The sequence below is a fragment of the Chaetodon auriga genome, chromosome 24, assembly GCF_051107435.1.
Source record: "Chaetodon auriga isolate fChaAug3 chromosome 24, fChaAug3.hap1, whole genome shotgun sequence".
Taxonomy (NCBI): Eukaryota; Metazoa; Chordata; class Actinopteri; order Chaetodontiformes; family Chaetodontidae; genus Chaetodon; species Chaetodon auriga.
In genome coordinates this window covers 2066334-2082279 of record NC_135097.1, presented here as the reverse complement: position 1 = coordinate 2082279, position 15946 = coordinate 2066334, and the positions used below count along the sequence as shown (strand labels likewise).

The following is a 15946-nucleotide window of genomic DNA, read 5'->3' as shown; positions in this document are numbered from 1 at the left end:
GCTGCATCATGAAAGCGACTCTGGCCTGCCTGCCGTCTCCAGTATTTAACTGCTGCTCCAGAAGCTGTTCTCACCGTCAGTCACATAATGAATGAGGAGACAAACTGTTCTTGGATCAGGTAGCTTCAGTTTATTGTCATTTCTTGTAAATGCATGAGTGTTAAAATACGCTAGGTAATGTTCCACAATGTCGCTGGCTCGTGAATACAGCCCAGTAAGTTCAGGCTGACTGACACAGAATGCAATGCACTTTATATTTTAAACGTTTCACAACATTGCTGGCTGCTGAACGCAGCCTTGTACACGAAGGCTGATGGGTTTTGTTTTTCTGTCGTATGATTTTAACATATCTGCTGTTTGGTGAACGCGGCCTGGTTGTACTTGTGGTAAATGTCGAGGCTGCGCTCTGACCGTGAACGCTCCCAGCTGTTCAACGCAGACCCCTCCCTCCACCCGGAGCGTCGCAGGAAGTCACAGGTCGTCAAACAGGAAGTCGTCTTAGTCGTCCAGGAAGAAATAGTTTCCGCTCTTCTTCTGCTCGGTGTCCTGCAAGAAACAGGGTGAAGTTCAGCGTCTCTTTAAATGAAACTTTATTGGTAAACTGACAGCAACAGTCAGCGAGTGCAGAAGCCTTGATGGGATGTAAACACTGCAGCTCACTCAGCTAAAACGTGTCGCAGATTCATCACTGCTGGAAAAAAAACACGTATGTTACACCTTCCACACCCAGCAGATCAACTGTATTATTGCTGTACTTCCTACGAGTCACCAGCAGAGGTCAGTGTCTGCAGGTTCACTGAACCAGGCAGCCATCGATTTCTTCATGGAGCTTTGAAAGCTGCTTTAAAATACATTTAAAAATGTGATCTGCAGTTTAATGGACAAAAATCACCGGTTTGAACGTTTAATCTGCAAATTAATTCTTGAATGAAGAGTTGGAACAATTCGTCGATTATTAGATTGATTTTAAAAAAACGATAATAACTGAAGTAACTTAGCAGAGCTCCTGAAAAGTTGAAAAGCTCAGCTGTTCTTGCGTCTCAAAGGTGAATATTTGTTGTTTTTTGCTGCTGATGGGATGAACTTGAGCACAGTGAGTTTATTCAGGCATTCATTTAACCATTTCTCATATTTGGACTTACTGATTAATTAATTGCTGATGAGAATAACCCTAACCCTTCAGCTCCACTGGTGTCATCACGTTGGGCTGACGATCTTTGAGCTCACTGAGTGCAGCTGTGACCGTAAACCTCGTTTAAATATGAGTTTGCTAACGGCGCTGTCGTACCTTGATGGAGTTGAGCTTGTTGATCCGCGGCCTGAAGTTGTTCGGGTCTCTCCTGAATGTGATCTCCAGCAGCGACAGGAACCGGTTCATCCCGGCCAGAAGACTCTGAGGACTGAGAGGACATTCGTCATCGTCACAGCGAGCGCTCGGCTGACGGCTAACTGATCGTAACGCAGCGTTCTGGGCCTTACGTGTTAGCCGCGGTGCTCTTGGAGGGGACTCCGTCGAACACGATGACTCTGTCGGCCAGGTAGGTCGCCATGATGAAGTCGTGCTCCACCACAAATGCCGTCTTCTTGGCGTGGAGGATGTACCTGTGCGCAAAAACACCGGCGTCGGTGAGCAGCATGGAGGAAGTGAAGGAAGGGATGGAAAAGAAGAAGAAAAGGTGTTCGTACCTCTTGATGACTCTGGCGGCCATCAATCTCTGCTCTGAGTCCAGGTAAGCCGAAGGCTCGTCGATCAGATAAACGTCAGCTGGTTTCCCCAAACACAGCGTGAGAGCCACTCTCTGCAGCTCACCTCCAGACAGGTTCTGCACCTGAGGGGGGGGGGCAGGAGGAGGAGGAGGAGGCGTCAGGGTGGCTCGGCATCGCCACGGCTTTAGATTAACTCAAACATCATCAACTACTCGATGGATCGCGGTGGTCTAGTTCCAGGCGTTCGTGGTTCTCAGAGGATGAATCTCACTGAGTTTCCCTGCGGCGCCACCATGAGGTCAAAGCTCGGAATGAGAAGCCGACCAATGGAACGCCTTGGTGGCCGAATGGTTACATGGTTAATGATTTATGGTTGATAAATACTGCAGTATAGAGTACTTTGTCAGAAGTATTTTTACTCATTCTCTGAGATATTTCTTCACAACTGACCGAGGATCAATAAACTGATTTTTTTTTTTTTTGTGTGTGTGTGTGTGTGTGTGCACGTCTTACATCCTGGTCTATGATGCTCTCGATCTGCATGGGCTTCATGACGTCGGTGATGAACTGCGGGTGTGTGTAGGCGTCTCTGATCTTCTCGTGCAGCAGAGCTCTGACGCTGCCCTGCAGACACAAACACACTCGTCACTTTAAGAACAACCGGCGCCTGCAGCTGAAAGCACGCTTCCTGTTTACAGAGCGGGTGAAACCTCGTCTGTTCGATGGATCCTTTCATTTTGCTGACATCATACAGACCATGAATGAATGAATAGAGACACTGAGGGAAACCGGTTTGACAGACCTTGAACTTGGGGCTGATGGTCTGAGGCTTGTAGCTGACGTTCAGGATGGGAACCTCACCTGAAACAGAGAGCAGGTGAGTGTGTGTGCCCATGCATGGCGGTGTGTGCATGTGTGTGTGTGCGTGTGTGTGTGTGTGTGTGTGTGTGTGTGTCTCACCTCCCCCGTCAGATTTGAGGCCTCCAGCCAACATCCTGATGAAGGTGGTCTTCCCTGTGCCTGCAGACACACACAGATTCTTCGTATTCACGTCCTTCACTCTGAGCTGGTTTCATGCTTCTCAGAGGATGAACCGAAAGACCTTCATGACACTCAAACTGTGCATGTAGCGCCACCAGCAGGTCAAAGCTTCACTCTGTCCGGCACTTTCATCTATCAAATACTTGCATGACTGACGACGTTCCATCAGCCTCAGCCGGACTTTGTGTGTAAGTTAGCATGCTAACATGCTAAACTATGATGGTGAAATCAGGAGCGTTCTGCTGTGCTACGACACGTTTCAGTCCATACCATGAAAACTTAAAAACAACTTCAACACTCTGAACCTCAAAATAAACATTTAGCAGCTGGTCGGGTGAATAAATCCTCTCTGACTGACTCAGACTGAACACAATCACCTCCCAGATTTACTGCAGAGTGCTGCATTGGTGTCCCTAATAAAGTGGCCGCTGAGTGTAAAGCACAGCTTACCGTTCTCTCCCAGCATCACCATGATCTCAGAGTCGGTGAACTCTCCTCCTTTGATCTCCAGCGTGAACTCGCCCATCGTCTTCTTCATCTCCGGATACTGAAAACAGGAAACACAGAAAACTCTTTGACCCAAAAAGAAAAACGACACCAAACGCTGAAATGTGGGAACGAGGAGGAAAGGAACAGACCTGGTAGTGCCTGAGTCTCTTCACCTCCTCCTCATTGGCCGTCTCAGCCACCTTGAAGACCAATGAGGCCTCCCGAAACCTGAGATTCTCCGTGGGGACGTAACCGTCCAGGAAGATGTTGATGCCTGAAGTCAAGAAGATCCACAGAGAATCGAGATGAAACGATATTTTTACTGAAAGCAGCTTTCAGACACGTTAATAATAATTAACAGTCTCATTAATTAAGGTCACATCCAACAAATGATCTGATTTTTTGTTTAGAATTTTCTCTCATAGTTTCATCTAAACCAGCTCAGAACTTTCCTTCATCTCGTCCACGGCAGTTTTCACTTCCTGCCCTCCACCTGAATTTAACGTCATGTGACTGTAAACAAGCTGTTGGCCTCACTGGCAGTGACTGGATGAATCACAATTTGGTTTTACCCTCTCGGACGCTGAAGGGCATGGTGACCACCCCGTAGGCGCTGGGGACGCCGTACAGGCAGCAGATGAAGTCGGACAGGTAGTCCAACACGCTCAGGTCGTGCTCCACCACGATGATGTACCTGAAACACACGACGACGCCACACTGAGCAAAGACTCGAAGCTTCAGGCCTGAAGCTCGGCGACGCCTGCTGGTCTGTTAGTGTACTGCAGCTGAATCACAACAACCTCCGTCTGAGTTACAACCTGAGAAATAACATGCTGCAGTAAATTAATTAGTAATTAATTAGTTCATTAAGACTGAAGAGCAGCCTGGACCCCGTATGAAATCACCTGATCTGATCCTCTCTGACACAAACTGACCTGAAATCAGCTCAGAGTCAATATGTTTAATGTTTGTCCTCTTCAGCTTCACTGATCTTTGTAAATATCTGCTTATTGTGAATCTGATGCAGGAACACGGTTCAAACACGTTGGGACAGGGTTAGGGTTAAACACCTGTCGGAACACTGCCCAGGTGAACAGGTCGCTCGTGACGGCTGACGTGTCGTGACTGCTCTCACCTGTCCGGAGTGATGAGCGAGCGGATGGTGATGGCGGCCTTCAGCCTCTGTTTCACATCCAGGTAACTGGACGGTTCGTCGAACATGAAACTGCGGCGGAGAAAACAGAAGCGGTCAGAGGTCTGAGGTCAAAGGTCAAACGCTGACGTGCGCTCGGCGGTGGCTCGTTTGCTCACATGTCGGCTCTCTGGATGCAGACGACGGCGCAGGCGAACCTCTGCAGCTCTCCTCCGGACAGGTCCTCCACGTTTCTCTCCCGCAGGTGACTCAGATCTGCCCGGCAACAACACAGACACATAATAAAACAGCCGATCACATGACAGCTTACCGCTTCACTTACGAAACGCAGGCTACACCTTCATGAATCCACTCAATGTGTCACATTATGCAAATTCATGTTAAATCTCTGCTTCTTATTTACACACATGCACACATTCATCACACCATCGGGCTCTGTGTGTGTGTGTGTGTGTGTGTGTGTGTGTGTGTGTGTGTGTGTGTGTGTGTGTGTTTACCGAGCTGCTGACACACGAGGTTTTGCGTCTCTGTGTCATCTTTCCTGCTCAGGATGGCACCTACTGACCCCTGGAGGCAGACATGGAGAATTAGAAGCGGTCCTACATTTGGGCTTCGGCGCTCAAAGCGGCCTCGACGCGTCGAGCTCGTTTACCTTGACGGTCTTTGGGATCTGGTCGACGTACTGCGGCTTGACGATGGCCCGCAGGTCGTCCTCCAGGATTTTGGTGAAATAGTTCTGCAGCTCAGAACCTCTGAAGTAGGTCAAGATCTCCTGCCAGTCTGGAGGATTCTGAGGAGAAAACACACACCGTCAGTCTGAAGCGGCTGCGCTCTGCTCGCTCGCTGTTCAGACTCTGACTGACAGCGTGGAAACACGGTGGGAACGCACCGTCATGACACTCAGCTTCACTTTACGCCTTCAACGAGCTCTGCAGAGACGGCGTCATGTGAGCGCCTGACCTGAAGGCTGTGACTCCTCGGTACAACAGCACAGACCCTCACCAGGAACAATCATCCACATTTAACTACAGCAGATAAGAAGTTAAACGTTCAATGGCTTCAGAGTAACTGTGCTAACGTTCACGTTTCAAACCACACGGCAAGCCGAGGAGTTCGCTTCTGTCCGGTTTGTTGAACCATCATTTGAACGAAGCATGAAGAGGATTAAAGACCAGTTTCAGTCGATGGTCAGAAGACAAAGTGGCTGCTGGGAGCGGCCACACCCACGTTTTATCTCCTCAGCACAGCACCGCTTTGACCGCCAATCACATCAGCTGTGCAGAAACATGAGAAACATGGCCGCCGGGGGGGGGGAGACACTCACATCGTACTTGCCCAGGTTGGGTTTCTGTTTTCCAGCCAGGATCTTCAGAGCTGTGGACTTGCCGATTCCATTGGTCCCCACCAGCCCCAGCACCTCACCGGGCCGGGGGATGGGCAGCCTGCACAGTCAGAGCACAACACTGTCACTCTGCTCACGTCAGCAGCTGTTCACACATTCACAATTTCTGGTTGCAGATGAACATTAAGCTGAAAATCAAGGATCATATTCAAATATTTGAAACCCTGAAAATAAATAAAAACAAGCATTTTCCAAACATTCAAGACCTTGAGTGAACCCTGTTAAGTAGCATCAATGTCAGAGCAGCATTTCACTGTTGGAGCTGCTGCAGGTGAAGCTAGATTAGTGCCCAACCTCGGGGTCGGGCCCCTCCAAAAGGTCACCAGATAAATCTGAGGGGTCGTCAGATGATGTCAGATGAAAAGTCTGATACAAAAATCTGCTTTAAGTTTCTGCGCCTCGTGAAAACAGCATGGAGGCGTTTGAGCGGCGTACCGGTGCAGTTTGAAGGAATTGGCGCAGTATCTGTGTGTGGTTTCCTTCTCCAGGTTGCTGGGCAGGTTGACGATCGACAACGCTCCAAACGGACATTTCTGTAATGACAAAAGTGTGTCAGGACAAAAACATGGCTGCAACCATCCTGTAAAAGTGATCAATCAGATTTCAATTCGTCTCCTGATCTTGATAATACTGCAGAATTACTGACCAGTGAAGTATAACCGTCCTATGACAGTGAAATAAGCACAGGTGAGTTATATTTTAAGAAAACACAGTCAGAAATCTGACTTCAGGTCAGTTACCTTGATGCAGATACCGCAGCCTATACACAGAGACTCAGAGATCCAGGCGATCTTACTCTGTGGAGTCACCTCGATACACAGCTTACCTGCAAACACACGAAGACAAATTTAGATGTAAAATGTGTGTGTTTTGGTGCTGAAGCCGAGTCCACTGAATACTTAATGATCACTCACCCATTCGGACCACCGGGCAGCTCTTCTTGCACTCCTGACGGCATTTCTTAGGTTTACATTTGTCATGGTTGACGATGGCGATCCTGGTGTTTTTATCCGCCATGATGGAGGGCTGGAATGACGGACGCTAGCACCTGTGGAGCTGAACGAGAACCGAAAGGACAACTAGAGTTATCTGGACAGTTAGTCCTGAGGGAAGCTGATGAGGAGAAGCAGAAATCTGGAGGTGTAAAGAAGCTTAACACATTTTCAACCAACACACACATCACCATTAAAATTACTTGTCTGGCAACATATGTGCACAGGTAACAGGTACATGCAGGCACCAAAGCCATCAGACAGTATCTAAATGTAGGGTACAGTGGCCAGGCTCGAACCTGTGTCCACCATCACTCTGCTCACTCTGCTGAAGCAACACATTCATTTCTGAACAAAAACGCACAGCCTTTGCTTTCAACAATAGGACCCCACAGATCTACCACCACAGGCCTGAACCAGCCTCCATCTGCTCCTGACTGGAACCAAACTTAATGCTTTCTGGCTTTAATGTAGATTCTGGTTTAATGGATTTTCATTTCAGGCGTAAGGAGGACGAACGGACGTGAATGAAGCTGCTGCAAACCAAAGCAGTTAGCGCTTAGCAGTCTTCTGTAGGGAGAGTGAGTACCACCGGACTTCATTTAAAAACCTGGCATTTTACTGTTGCCTCACCACGGAACGTACATGCCTGGTACTACGTGATTTAAGGCCTTTAAGTATCCACTAGTATCAGCCTTTTCAAAACGGCTTGAATTTAACACTTACATTAAAAGATATGAATAGGATTGTACATACGGATTGTCCGTTACTGTTTTAACGACATCCCAACGCAGACACGCAACGTGACGGGCGGTGGCGAGCAGCACCAAAGTTAGATTTGTCCTCAAATAACCTTCTCATATGCGAGTCATTCATACGCCGAACTCATCAACCAATCGTAACGATTGACAAAACATTGGAAACTGGGAGATTGTATATGTACATTTTGGTTATTGAGCAAGAAAACCTATAACTGGCAAATTATTGAACCGAATTTGGAACACCATCTTTTCGGTACAAGAGAAAACGTTATCTTTTGGGCCACTACGCCAGTAACAGCAATTGCGTTAAAAACTACACAGTCAAACTATCAACCAACTAAACTTGCGTGTTCCAACTGGTTAATCAACGGTCGAATGGCTGCATGTGTAAGCTGGATTGTACTGTTAAAACAAGCATTAGATGCTACGAAGTTAGCTAACAGTTAGCTTCACATATACGACGTTAGCAGTGGAGGCCCCACACTTTGACAGCTGCTCGCTGGGTGAACTGCGCTGGTTTTTAATGCAATACAACCATAAAAAGGGACAAAATCCAGTGTGATAAGTTAAAAACGTACCCCCCTTCGGCTCCCGTCCCCCGGCTTTGAAGAAAATAGACGGAAAACAACGTTTAGAAACAAATAATTGTGGTTGAAACTTCTTTTTTCTAGCAACGTGTTCTTCTCCTGGAAGCCGGCTGGAAAGATGGCGGGAGAGACGCACACAGTATGCGACGTGTTGGTGACGTCAGTAAGAAGCGACCCGGACTTACAAAAGTGGGAGATTCGAAGTGGCTGTAGCAAAACAAAGCGGATTTAAACTTCATTTGTGTCAAACAGCCTCATCTGATGCGCTGAGACAACACAATTTTAGTAACCCTGCCTGTGAGTTCAACGTATATTTCCATCGTAAACTAAGTTTTGCAGGATTTGAGACAGTGGAGACACATTAGCTGCTAACAGCTAGCTGGAGCTCCACACCAAACTCCATTAAAACGTTTGTTTAATGTTTGCTTTTCTAAAATAATTCGTAGCTTATTATTGAAACATTATGTTCCACTTTTAAGTTCAGTTCAATTCATCATTATGTGTGATATTCTCTGTGTGCCCCTCCTTCAAAATACAGAGTAAAGCCACGATTAAATGAACTGTTAGCAAATTAAGATGTTACTAGATGTGCCGCTTATGTGCCGAATTTCCTCTGAGGATCTATTAATTCTCATAAGCTTTCAATTCGTTTTCTGTCGTGAATAAACGCCTTTAAATATCAAAGCAAATGTCAGAATGATAGAAAGTTGAAGGGAGTTTGGTGTCACATTGCTAACTCCCTTTCTAATGTTTGATGAACCAGTGTTTTTGTGTTTCTCTGTAGTTAAAGGATGGCCACCCCGAGCAAGACACCACCCGGCGCTGACCCAAAGCAGTTAGAGCGGACCGGAACGGTCCGGGAGATCGGCTCCCAGGCAGTGTGGTCCCTCTCCTCCTGTAAACCCGGTCAGCCCTGAACCTCATGTACAGACTGCTGCGTGTGCACAGAGTGATGAATGCAGACGATGTCACTGAATTTCATTCCTCCACCCGTGTCCAGGTTTTGGAGTGGATCAGCTGAGGGATGACAACCTGGAGACTTACTGGCAGTCAGATGGATCCCAACCTCATCTAGTCAACATACAGTTCAGGTAACATGCATCAGCGTTCTGGAATGTTCTGGAAATGTACTATATTCTCTTGGGGAAATCCAGTGAGGTTGCCTGTGTATCCTGGCCTGTCAGGCACCTGCAGCTGGCTGTCTGAGTTTATCGTCACTGATGTTTTGATCTGTTTTGTTCAGGAGGAGAACGACGGTGAAGATGCTGTGTATCTATGCTGATTATAAGTCAGACGAGAGCTACACGCCCAGTAAGATCTCAGTCAGAGTGGGCAACAACTTCCACAACTTGCAGGAGATCAGGGTAACGACTCTCCACGATCTCGTCAGCTTAAAGCTCAGCTCAGTCTCAGCTGCCTCGTCTGTGTTTCTGAGTTTCATCACCGCTCAAATGGTCTTTCTTCTCACCATCCTCCTCCTCTTCCTCTTCCTCTCTGCAGCAGTTGGAGATGGTGGAGCCCAGTGGTTGGATTCACATCTCTCTGATGAATCAGGTAAGACACTCATGTCTTTATTTCACTTTAGAAATGGTCCTCAGAGCCTGTTTAAAGTCTGAGATCTTGTGTTTGGTGACATGATTTTCGTGGTTTTTCATCTCGGTAGTGAGCCTCACTACTTTTTTGGAACTGACCAAAATGTGTGTGTAGCTCAGAGTAAAGAGCTGTGAAGAGCAGAAAGCTGGCGTGACTCGTAACCTCGTTTACTCATTTTTTAATCAGACGGTTCCTGATTGTTTGTGTTTCTCAGGTTCAGGTTCTGAAAGCAGCATCGTCTTCTTAATCATATCAACACCAGAATAAAACCTGCAGCCCTGTAGGTCATGTGACATTGAGTGTAATTGCTGTGTTTTGGGGCAAGCAGTTATTGATGAATGTCACCAATGACTTACAGTGTGTGTGTGTGTGTGTGTGTGTGTGTGTGTGTGTGTGTGTGTTTCAGCGGACAAACGAGCCAATCAGCACCTTCATGATCCAGATCGCGGTGCTGGCCAACCACCAGAACGGCAGAGACACACACATGCGGCAGATCAAAGTCTACACGCCGGTGGAGGAGAGCTCCATCGGGAAGTTCCCACGATGCACCACGGTCGACTTCATGATGTACCGCACCATCAGGTGATCTGGACTGACCCTCCGTGTGGTTCTGGAAAGTTCTGGACTCACACAGAATGACAGAGTGATCTGGATTCTGACATGAAGCAGATGTATTGATTCCAGAGTTGATCAGTCTTGCGCTGCCTGTCATTCACATCCTGTTCAATTCTGTACTTATGTTTTAAATGAAGCTGCCAACATTGAATAGAACCACATTTAAAGATATTGACTGTGAGACATCGACCCTGAACAGTAAGAGTTTATATGTTGTGACGTCTGAAACTGTTTTTTTAAAGGTTTGTCCCACACAGACTGGATCTGCTCACAGCCTGTAAACACTCAGTGACACTCAGAACCCAAACTGCTGTGCCTACAGAGCGTCTCCTGTTGTGGATTTGTTACCGAATGTTGAATTAAATGTGTTTCAATCCAACATGGCTGCCAGAATGTGTTTTGTTGAATGAGTCTGTTGGCTGTTAAATGGTGTTTACGCTGACAGCATCTCAGAGTTCCTGCAGAGGCGCCTGCAGCGGAGCTCATGGAAGCTTTTTTGGGTGGAAATTTGAAGGAGGCACATCGCTGGAAACCAGAGTTGAAAGTTTATTTCATGTAATAAACACATAAAATGAAGGTGGAGTATTTTGTGTCATCAGACAAACAGACATGGCTGTTTGAATTGTGCTTCTTGCTGTGAGGACATGTCTCCGTGTCCACCTTCATTCACTGAGGTGTCCTCCAGCTCCTCTCTCTCTGTTTTCACTCTTTCTTTTTGCTCGTCTTCTCCGAAATCTCGATGATGACATGTTTGTTTTTCATTTGTTTCTCTTCTTCCTGTTCTTCCTCCTCCTCCTCCTCCTTCTGAAGCTTACTCTGTTGGTCTGCACTCTGTTCATCTTCCACAGTGTCTTTCTGGTCCCTCTGTTGTCCAGCAGGGCTGGGCAGATTTTTTTTTTAGAATTGCTGTTGTCAACTATTGAGTAGATTTAAAGTAACTCCTGCTCTTGGCGCCTGTGTGCAGACAGAAGAAGAAATCTGTTCAGATCTGCTGTGTTCAAGTAGATTTTTGCTTAAAACAGAAAACCCTTCATGTGACACCTGCTCGTCTTAGATCCCATATCTGGGATGGTCAATTTTGACTTTGAACATTGTGTTAATCTATTGATGCTTTGGAATCAACCACTACGTATCAGGACAGCCAATAAAGAGCTGTGACATGAGCTCGAAGTAAAGGAATATTAATGTGACTTACATTTATTATCAGAAATAGTGCGATAGTACTCAAACCGCATAGAATGAGGAGGTTCCAAATGCATTTGGAACTGGACTGAACAATGAAGAGATCAGCTGAAATGACACGACACAGTTAGACCTGAACTGTTCAAACCAAACCAGTGATGATATGTTTCATTTATTTAGAACTGATTTTCTACCTGAAACATGGACGCGTGTCTCTCTGGTCCGGTTGATGTTCTTCTGCTGGACTCTACAGGTGAAGGTGTTGCTGTGTCTCTTCTCCACCGTCACTCTGCTGCTGACAGCATAGAGGCCATCAGGACCTCTGACTGTCCCTGTAGGTCCAGCAGGGAGGACGTTTCCCTCAGCGTCCAGCCAGGACACCTCAGGCTGTGGATACCAGCCTTCAGACGCACAGCTTAAAACCACTTCTCCTGTGTTTCTGTCAATGTCTGCTAAAGCGGTGACGGGTGTGGAGACAGCACCTGACCATAAGGGAGGAGGAATATCAAAGTGTGGGCTCACGCCAAACAAACTGTGTGAGAAACATGATCAGAGACGAGCTGACAAACATTAAAATACATTATTTAAAGCGTTACAAACACGTTTAATGTATTTACTACCTCATACAGTATTTGCAGCCTTCATGTCTGCGCTGCTGCCTTTTATAGCAAATCCAGACCGTCAGCTGTTATTGTGGGATTCACAGGGACCCTGTGGTGTGTTTGCCTCTGTATGTGCCATGAAGCAATGTCTCTATGTTGTGTCATGAAAGAGGAAATGAGCTAGAGACCAAAACCATTTTTTGCAGCGGGCTGTGAACATGTTTATTTCTGCCGTAAAGTTCGACATTTCAGTGGGGTCTATGGGGATCCACTCACTCAAAAGTCCACACAGCACCTTTAATGTCTTTCCTTCACTCAGACTTTGCACATTGAAGCGTTTTATTTTCTGTTTTCAAGGCAGTTTAATTCTGAAAAGTTCATTTCTGACTTACCAACAGTGAGTTCAATGGAAGCTTCCTTCCTCAGTGACTGAAGGATGCACGTGTACTTTGCTGCGTCGGACAGTTTGACTTTGGAGATTTTCAACGAGACGTTTCCATCCCTCAATTCATCCACAAACAGTACTGTGCGATAATGATAAGATGGATTTTGAAACGCCACTCGTCCATCTTTGTGAAAATGAATGTACTTTGGGTCGACACCAGGTCTGGTCCACACCACTGTCTCAAGACTGGCATCGATGGGAGGTTCAAGGTGACAGGACAGAATGACATCATCACCAGCCACGGCGACAATTAATTGATCTGAACAAATCAACTCTGACTGCGCTGCGAGGAAAACAGAAGAAGAGGAGAAACAGAAACAAACATGAGTCGCATGTCATCAAGATTAAAACTGTTTAAAGAAGCTGCTTTAAAAACAGGGAAAAGGCCATCAAACGTGACATTACGTCAAACTTTTCCCCCTTTTTTTAATGGTCAGAAGCTGCTGAAGTTGTGTCTTTTGCTGCACACATCAGTGTTACTGGAGTGTTTTGTGTGGAAATTACCTTCAGAAGACTTCATCAGAAAAATGAAGAGCAGGACGCTGACGGACAGTCTGTCACTGCGCGCCGTCATTGGACGAAGCATCCTGAGCTGCAGACAGAAGGCTGGTTTGACTGGTTTGACTGGGAGAAAATGTTGAACTTGTCTCTTTGCTGTGTCTCAGTGAACTAACTGTCATCTGTTCAGTTGCTACTCTTGTGATGTCACTTCCTGTCATAAGGAACCAAACCACAACCTGTCATGTCTTTACTGTCATGTACAAAACAGTGCATCTACACAGAGGAGTGAACAAGCCCGTCAGCCGCGTCATGTCTGAACGAAGACAATCTTATGAGAGCTTTGTCTTATGTGAATACTTTTTATGTTTTGTCTCATGTTTTAAAAATATTTAGACCTTAATTTTTCACTAAAATGACTTGATGAACTCAAAGCGTCCAGCTGAGCCTGCTGGAACACTGTTTGTTCACATGCTGTATATATCATAAAACTCCGCTGTTCTACTTTAACATACTTTTAACATTCATTCATTCATTCATTCATTCATTCATCATCTATACCCGCCTGTCCCTTTCGGGGTTGCGGGGGGGCTGGAGCCTATCCCATACTTTTAACATGTCTGTTCATATTACTACTATGTATAGATACACACACACACACACACACACACACATATATACAGTGCTTAACAAATTTATTAGACCACCTGTCATAAAAACGAGAAAACATCAACATTTTAGAAATCTTTCAAAAACTTGTTTATAACTAAAAATGTTATTGTTATTTATTTGGCAAATAACAAAGTGAAACGACTAAATAGTCCTTTTTCACACATAATAAGAGCAAGCAGATGGTAAAAAAAAAAAAAAAAAAAAAAAAACTGACCAGAGGCAATGACCGAGGCGACACGCCCGTTTACAGCTCTGTTTATCAAATGCACCGCGTACGGTACGAAACCAGTTCACCAGTAGTGATTCATTTTTCTGAGGCAACGAGTTTACAGTTTTCCATTTATAAAGTCGACTTCTTACAGTTTACAGTGTAACACTGGGGCTGACTGATAGTCTGTACATCATGTATTCGTGCTTCTTTAATGGCCTGTGAGTCCTTCCTCCCTCACTGATGAAGAACAGCATATGCAACCTTTCACTTTGACTTAGTGTGGAAATTCAGTTCAAAGGTTCCTTTAAGAGCTTTGTATAAAAAATCTGTAAAAACATAAAAATACAATCAACTAAAATCCAAAATGTTTGCCTAACAATGTGACTCCACCTTACATAGACTACAACTGTGTGATGATGAAAAGCCAAATAAACTAGAGAGACTTTGAAGTTTTAACAGCCAAAGATGATGAAATCAGAATTTAGCATGAACGGTTTACTTGAATACTAAAGCAACTCACCTCCAGCGTCTGTCACAGTATGAGGAAGTACGAGTATCTGACTGTGAGCAGATGGAAGCTTCCACCTCTCAGCCCTCCCTCGCGTTTGACAGCTGTGGCGCTGTGCTCAGTGGCCGCCTGTTGCAGTGGCTCCGTCGTTGTCGTTGTGCACGTACTGCCTGACCAAATATGGGCTCTAACTAAAAGACTAGCCCCACCACTAAACTCTATTACAGACATGCTAAAATCGAATACTTTGAAGCCGTCTGTGGAAAACTGATAACTCATAATTTTATGATCTGGACATATTTTCATCAGAATTCTGTGAGTGAAAAACCCAACAGCCGTACACTTATAATGTTCATTACTGTTTTTAACCCACTTGTTTTCTGGTCACCACAGTCAAATGTGTGTGTGAAACAGCTTCTGGTTGTATGCCGCCCATTGATTGCACGAAGACTCCGGTTCTTCTCACAGATGTTTATTATTTCAACACCGTAGAACTAAATGTTCAAATATACAAAAATATAAGACAACGTCAGTCAAATAACGTGACTTAGCATCGTAGCTCATATCAATAAAACATATCAAACACTGACCACTTCAGCCTGCTCCTCAGCCAACGGCAGAGTCGTTCTCAGTGGCAGTCTTCACAGTCGAAATAAAACTAAATGAAAGATTTGTTCTTCGAAGATTTAGAGAAACTAACTTGCAGGAGATTTTTTGAATACTGGCACCAGAACAGCACCATTACCAAACACAACCTGCTCTTTGCCTTCCAGTGCACATAAAGCTGTTATTCAAGTGTTCTAAACAGAAATTACCTCCGTTTGACTGTAACAGGAGAACGAAGACGATCGTGTGATGTAAAAGCAAAACTGTGAAGTCACTGAAGTCCATGGCTGAGCTGCATCATCAGACACATCGTCCTGGATCTCTGAAACTGAAGGAAATGTTTATTTGGGTTGTGTGTGTTGATGACATTTACACAAATAAAAGACGTGTCGTTTAAAAGAAAAGGAATGTTAGTTATCATTGTTTAAAAGTAAATAAATCTTTGTTGTCGTTTAAAAGTGAAGAAATCTTCAGAGAATAAACACTGATGATAGATATAGTTATGATGCAATATGATGCTTTGTTTACAATGCTGCACTTCCTCTTCCTGTTTGAGTCGGCCTTTTAAACGTCGTATTCTGCTTTACTGCTGTGTTTTAGCTCTTTTCTCATTCTGTGTGGTGTTCTGTTGTAAAATGAGTGAAACACGAAAAATGTCCTACCTTGTTGAAACAAATTATGATTCGTCTCTGCTGCTCAGAAGAGTGTTGGCTGTGTGCTGCAGCCGTTAGTTAAATGAAACCAACTCGTGAGAGGATGTCAACAGCACATGACTGGTTTTTTTAAACACCCTCTGCAAGAGGAGGCAAGTTCAATCTGCAGAAGATGACTGATTTCCTTTAATACATCAAGTTAGATGGCAGCCAGGTGTTGTTATTGTTT

At 45.2% G+C, this 15946-nt stretch overlaps 3 protein-coding genes across 5 annotated transcripts; 1 reads left to right on the top strand and 2 right to left on the bottom strand.

The window, feature by feature from the left end:
- Positions 1-115: 115 nt before the first annotated feature.
- On the bottom strand, positions 116-8256 carry abce1 (ATP-binding cassette, sub-family E (OABP), member 1). Its single transcript, XM_076724970.1, has 19 exons — positions 8124-8256; positions 6707-6848; positions 6533-6618; positions 6228-6325; positions 5715-5832; positions 5043-5180; positions 4888-4957; positions 4549-4645; positions 4373-4462; positions 3810-3931; positions 3387-3511; positions 3199-3295; positions 2668-2727; positions 2510-2568; positions 2221-2331; positions 1687-1829; positions 1480-1602; positions 1289-1400; positions 116-546 (listed from the first exon to the last, which is right to left on the bottom strand). Exons 2-19 carry the CDS (start codon positions 6807-6809, stop codon positions 499-501), a joined length of 1800 nt encoding a protein of 599 aa, XP_076581085.1. The 5' UTR covers positions 6810-6848; positions 8124-8256; the 3' UTR covers positions 116-498.
- Positions 8257-8294: 38 nt separating this feature from the next.
- Positions 8295-10852, top strand: anapc10 (anaphase promoting complex subunit 10). The gene is made up of 6 exons (XM_076725015.1): positions 8295-8429; positions 8917-9038; positions 9133-9223; positions 9376-9496; positions 9633-9686; positions 10132-10852. Exons 2-6 carry the CDS (start codon positions 8924-8926, stop codon positions 10309-10311), a joined length of 561 nt encoding a protein of 186 aa, XP_076581130.1. The 5' UTR covers positions 8295-8429; positions 8917-8923; the 3' UTR covers positions 10312-10852.
- A 21-nt stretch (positions 10853-10873) lies between these two features.
- LOC143317064 (butyrophilin subfamily 1 member A1-like) lies at positions 10874-14564 on the bottom strand. Of its 3 annotated transcripts, XM_076725003.1 has the most exons (6): positions 14471-14561; positions 13074-13161; positions 12517-12852; positions 11717-12004; positions 11536-11630; positions 10874-11294 (listed from the first exon to the last, which is right to left on the bottom strand). In XM_076725003.1, exons 2-6 carry the CDS (start codon positions 13153-13155, stop codon positions 11253-11255), a joined length of 843 nt encoding a protein of 280 aa, XP_076581118.1. In that variant the 5' UTR covers positions 13156-13161; positions 14471-14561; the 3' UTR covers positions 10874-11252. The 3 variants fall into 3 exon arrangements, with proteins under 3 accessions (XP_076581118.1, XP_076581119.1, XP_076581117.1); XM_076725004.1 differs by lacking the exon at positions 11536-11630 and having other exon boundaries at positions 10971-11294; positions 14471-14564; XM_076725002.1 differs by lacking the exon at positions 14471-14561 and having other exon boundaries at positions 10971-11294; positions 13074-13218.
- Between the last annotated feature and the right edge of the window lie 1382 nt (positions 14565-15946).

Excerpts from the sequence above, each read along its gene's own strand:
- abce1 (XM_076724970.1), bottom strand. The coding sequence starts at position 6,809 with ATGGCGGATAAAAACACCAGGATCGCCATCGTCAACCATGACAAATGT. Across the intron at positions 4,463-4,548 it reads TGCATCCAGAGAGCCGACAT|TTTCATGTTCGACGAACCGT; the intron begins GTGAGCAAACGA and ends TCTCCGCCGCAG. Across the intron at positions 1,830-2,220 it reads AGAGCATCATAGACCAGGAT|GTGCAGAACCTGTCTGGAGG; the intron begins GTAAGACGTGCA and ends CCCCCCCCTCAG.
- anapc10 (XM_076725015.1), top strand. The coding sequence starts at position 8,924 with ATGGCCACCCCGAGCAAGACACCACCCGGCGCTGACCCAAAGCAGTTA. Across the intron at positions 9,039-9,132 it reads CCTCTCCTCCTGTAAACCCG|GTTTTGGAGTGGATCAGCTG; the intron begins GTCAGCCCTGAA and ends ACCCGTGTCCAG. Across the intron at positions 9,497-9,632 it reads ACAACTTGCAGGAGATCAGG|CAGTTGGAGATGGTGGAGCC; the intron begins GTAACGACTCTC and ends TCCTCTCTGCAG.
- LOC143317064 (XM_076725003.1), bottom strand. The coding sequence starts at position 13,155 with ATGCTTCGTCCAATGACGGCGCGCAGTGACAGACTGTCCGTCAGCGTC. Across the intron at positions 12,005-12,516 it reads TTCCATTGAACTCACTGTTG|GTGCTGTCTCCACACCCGTC; the intron begins GTAAGTCAGAAA and ends CCTTATGGTCAG. Across the intron at positions 11,295-11,535 it reads CACTATTTCTGATAATAAAT|GCGCCAAGAGCAGGAGTTAC; the intron begins GTAAGTCACATT and ends GTCTGCACACAG.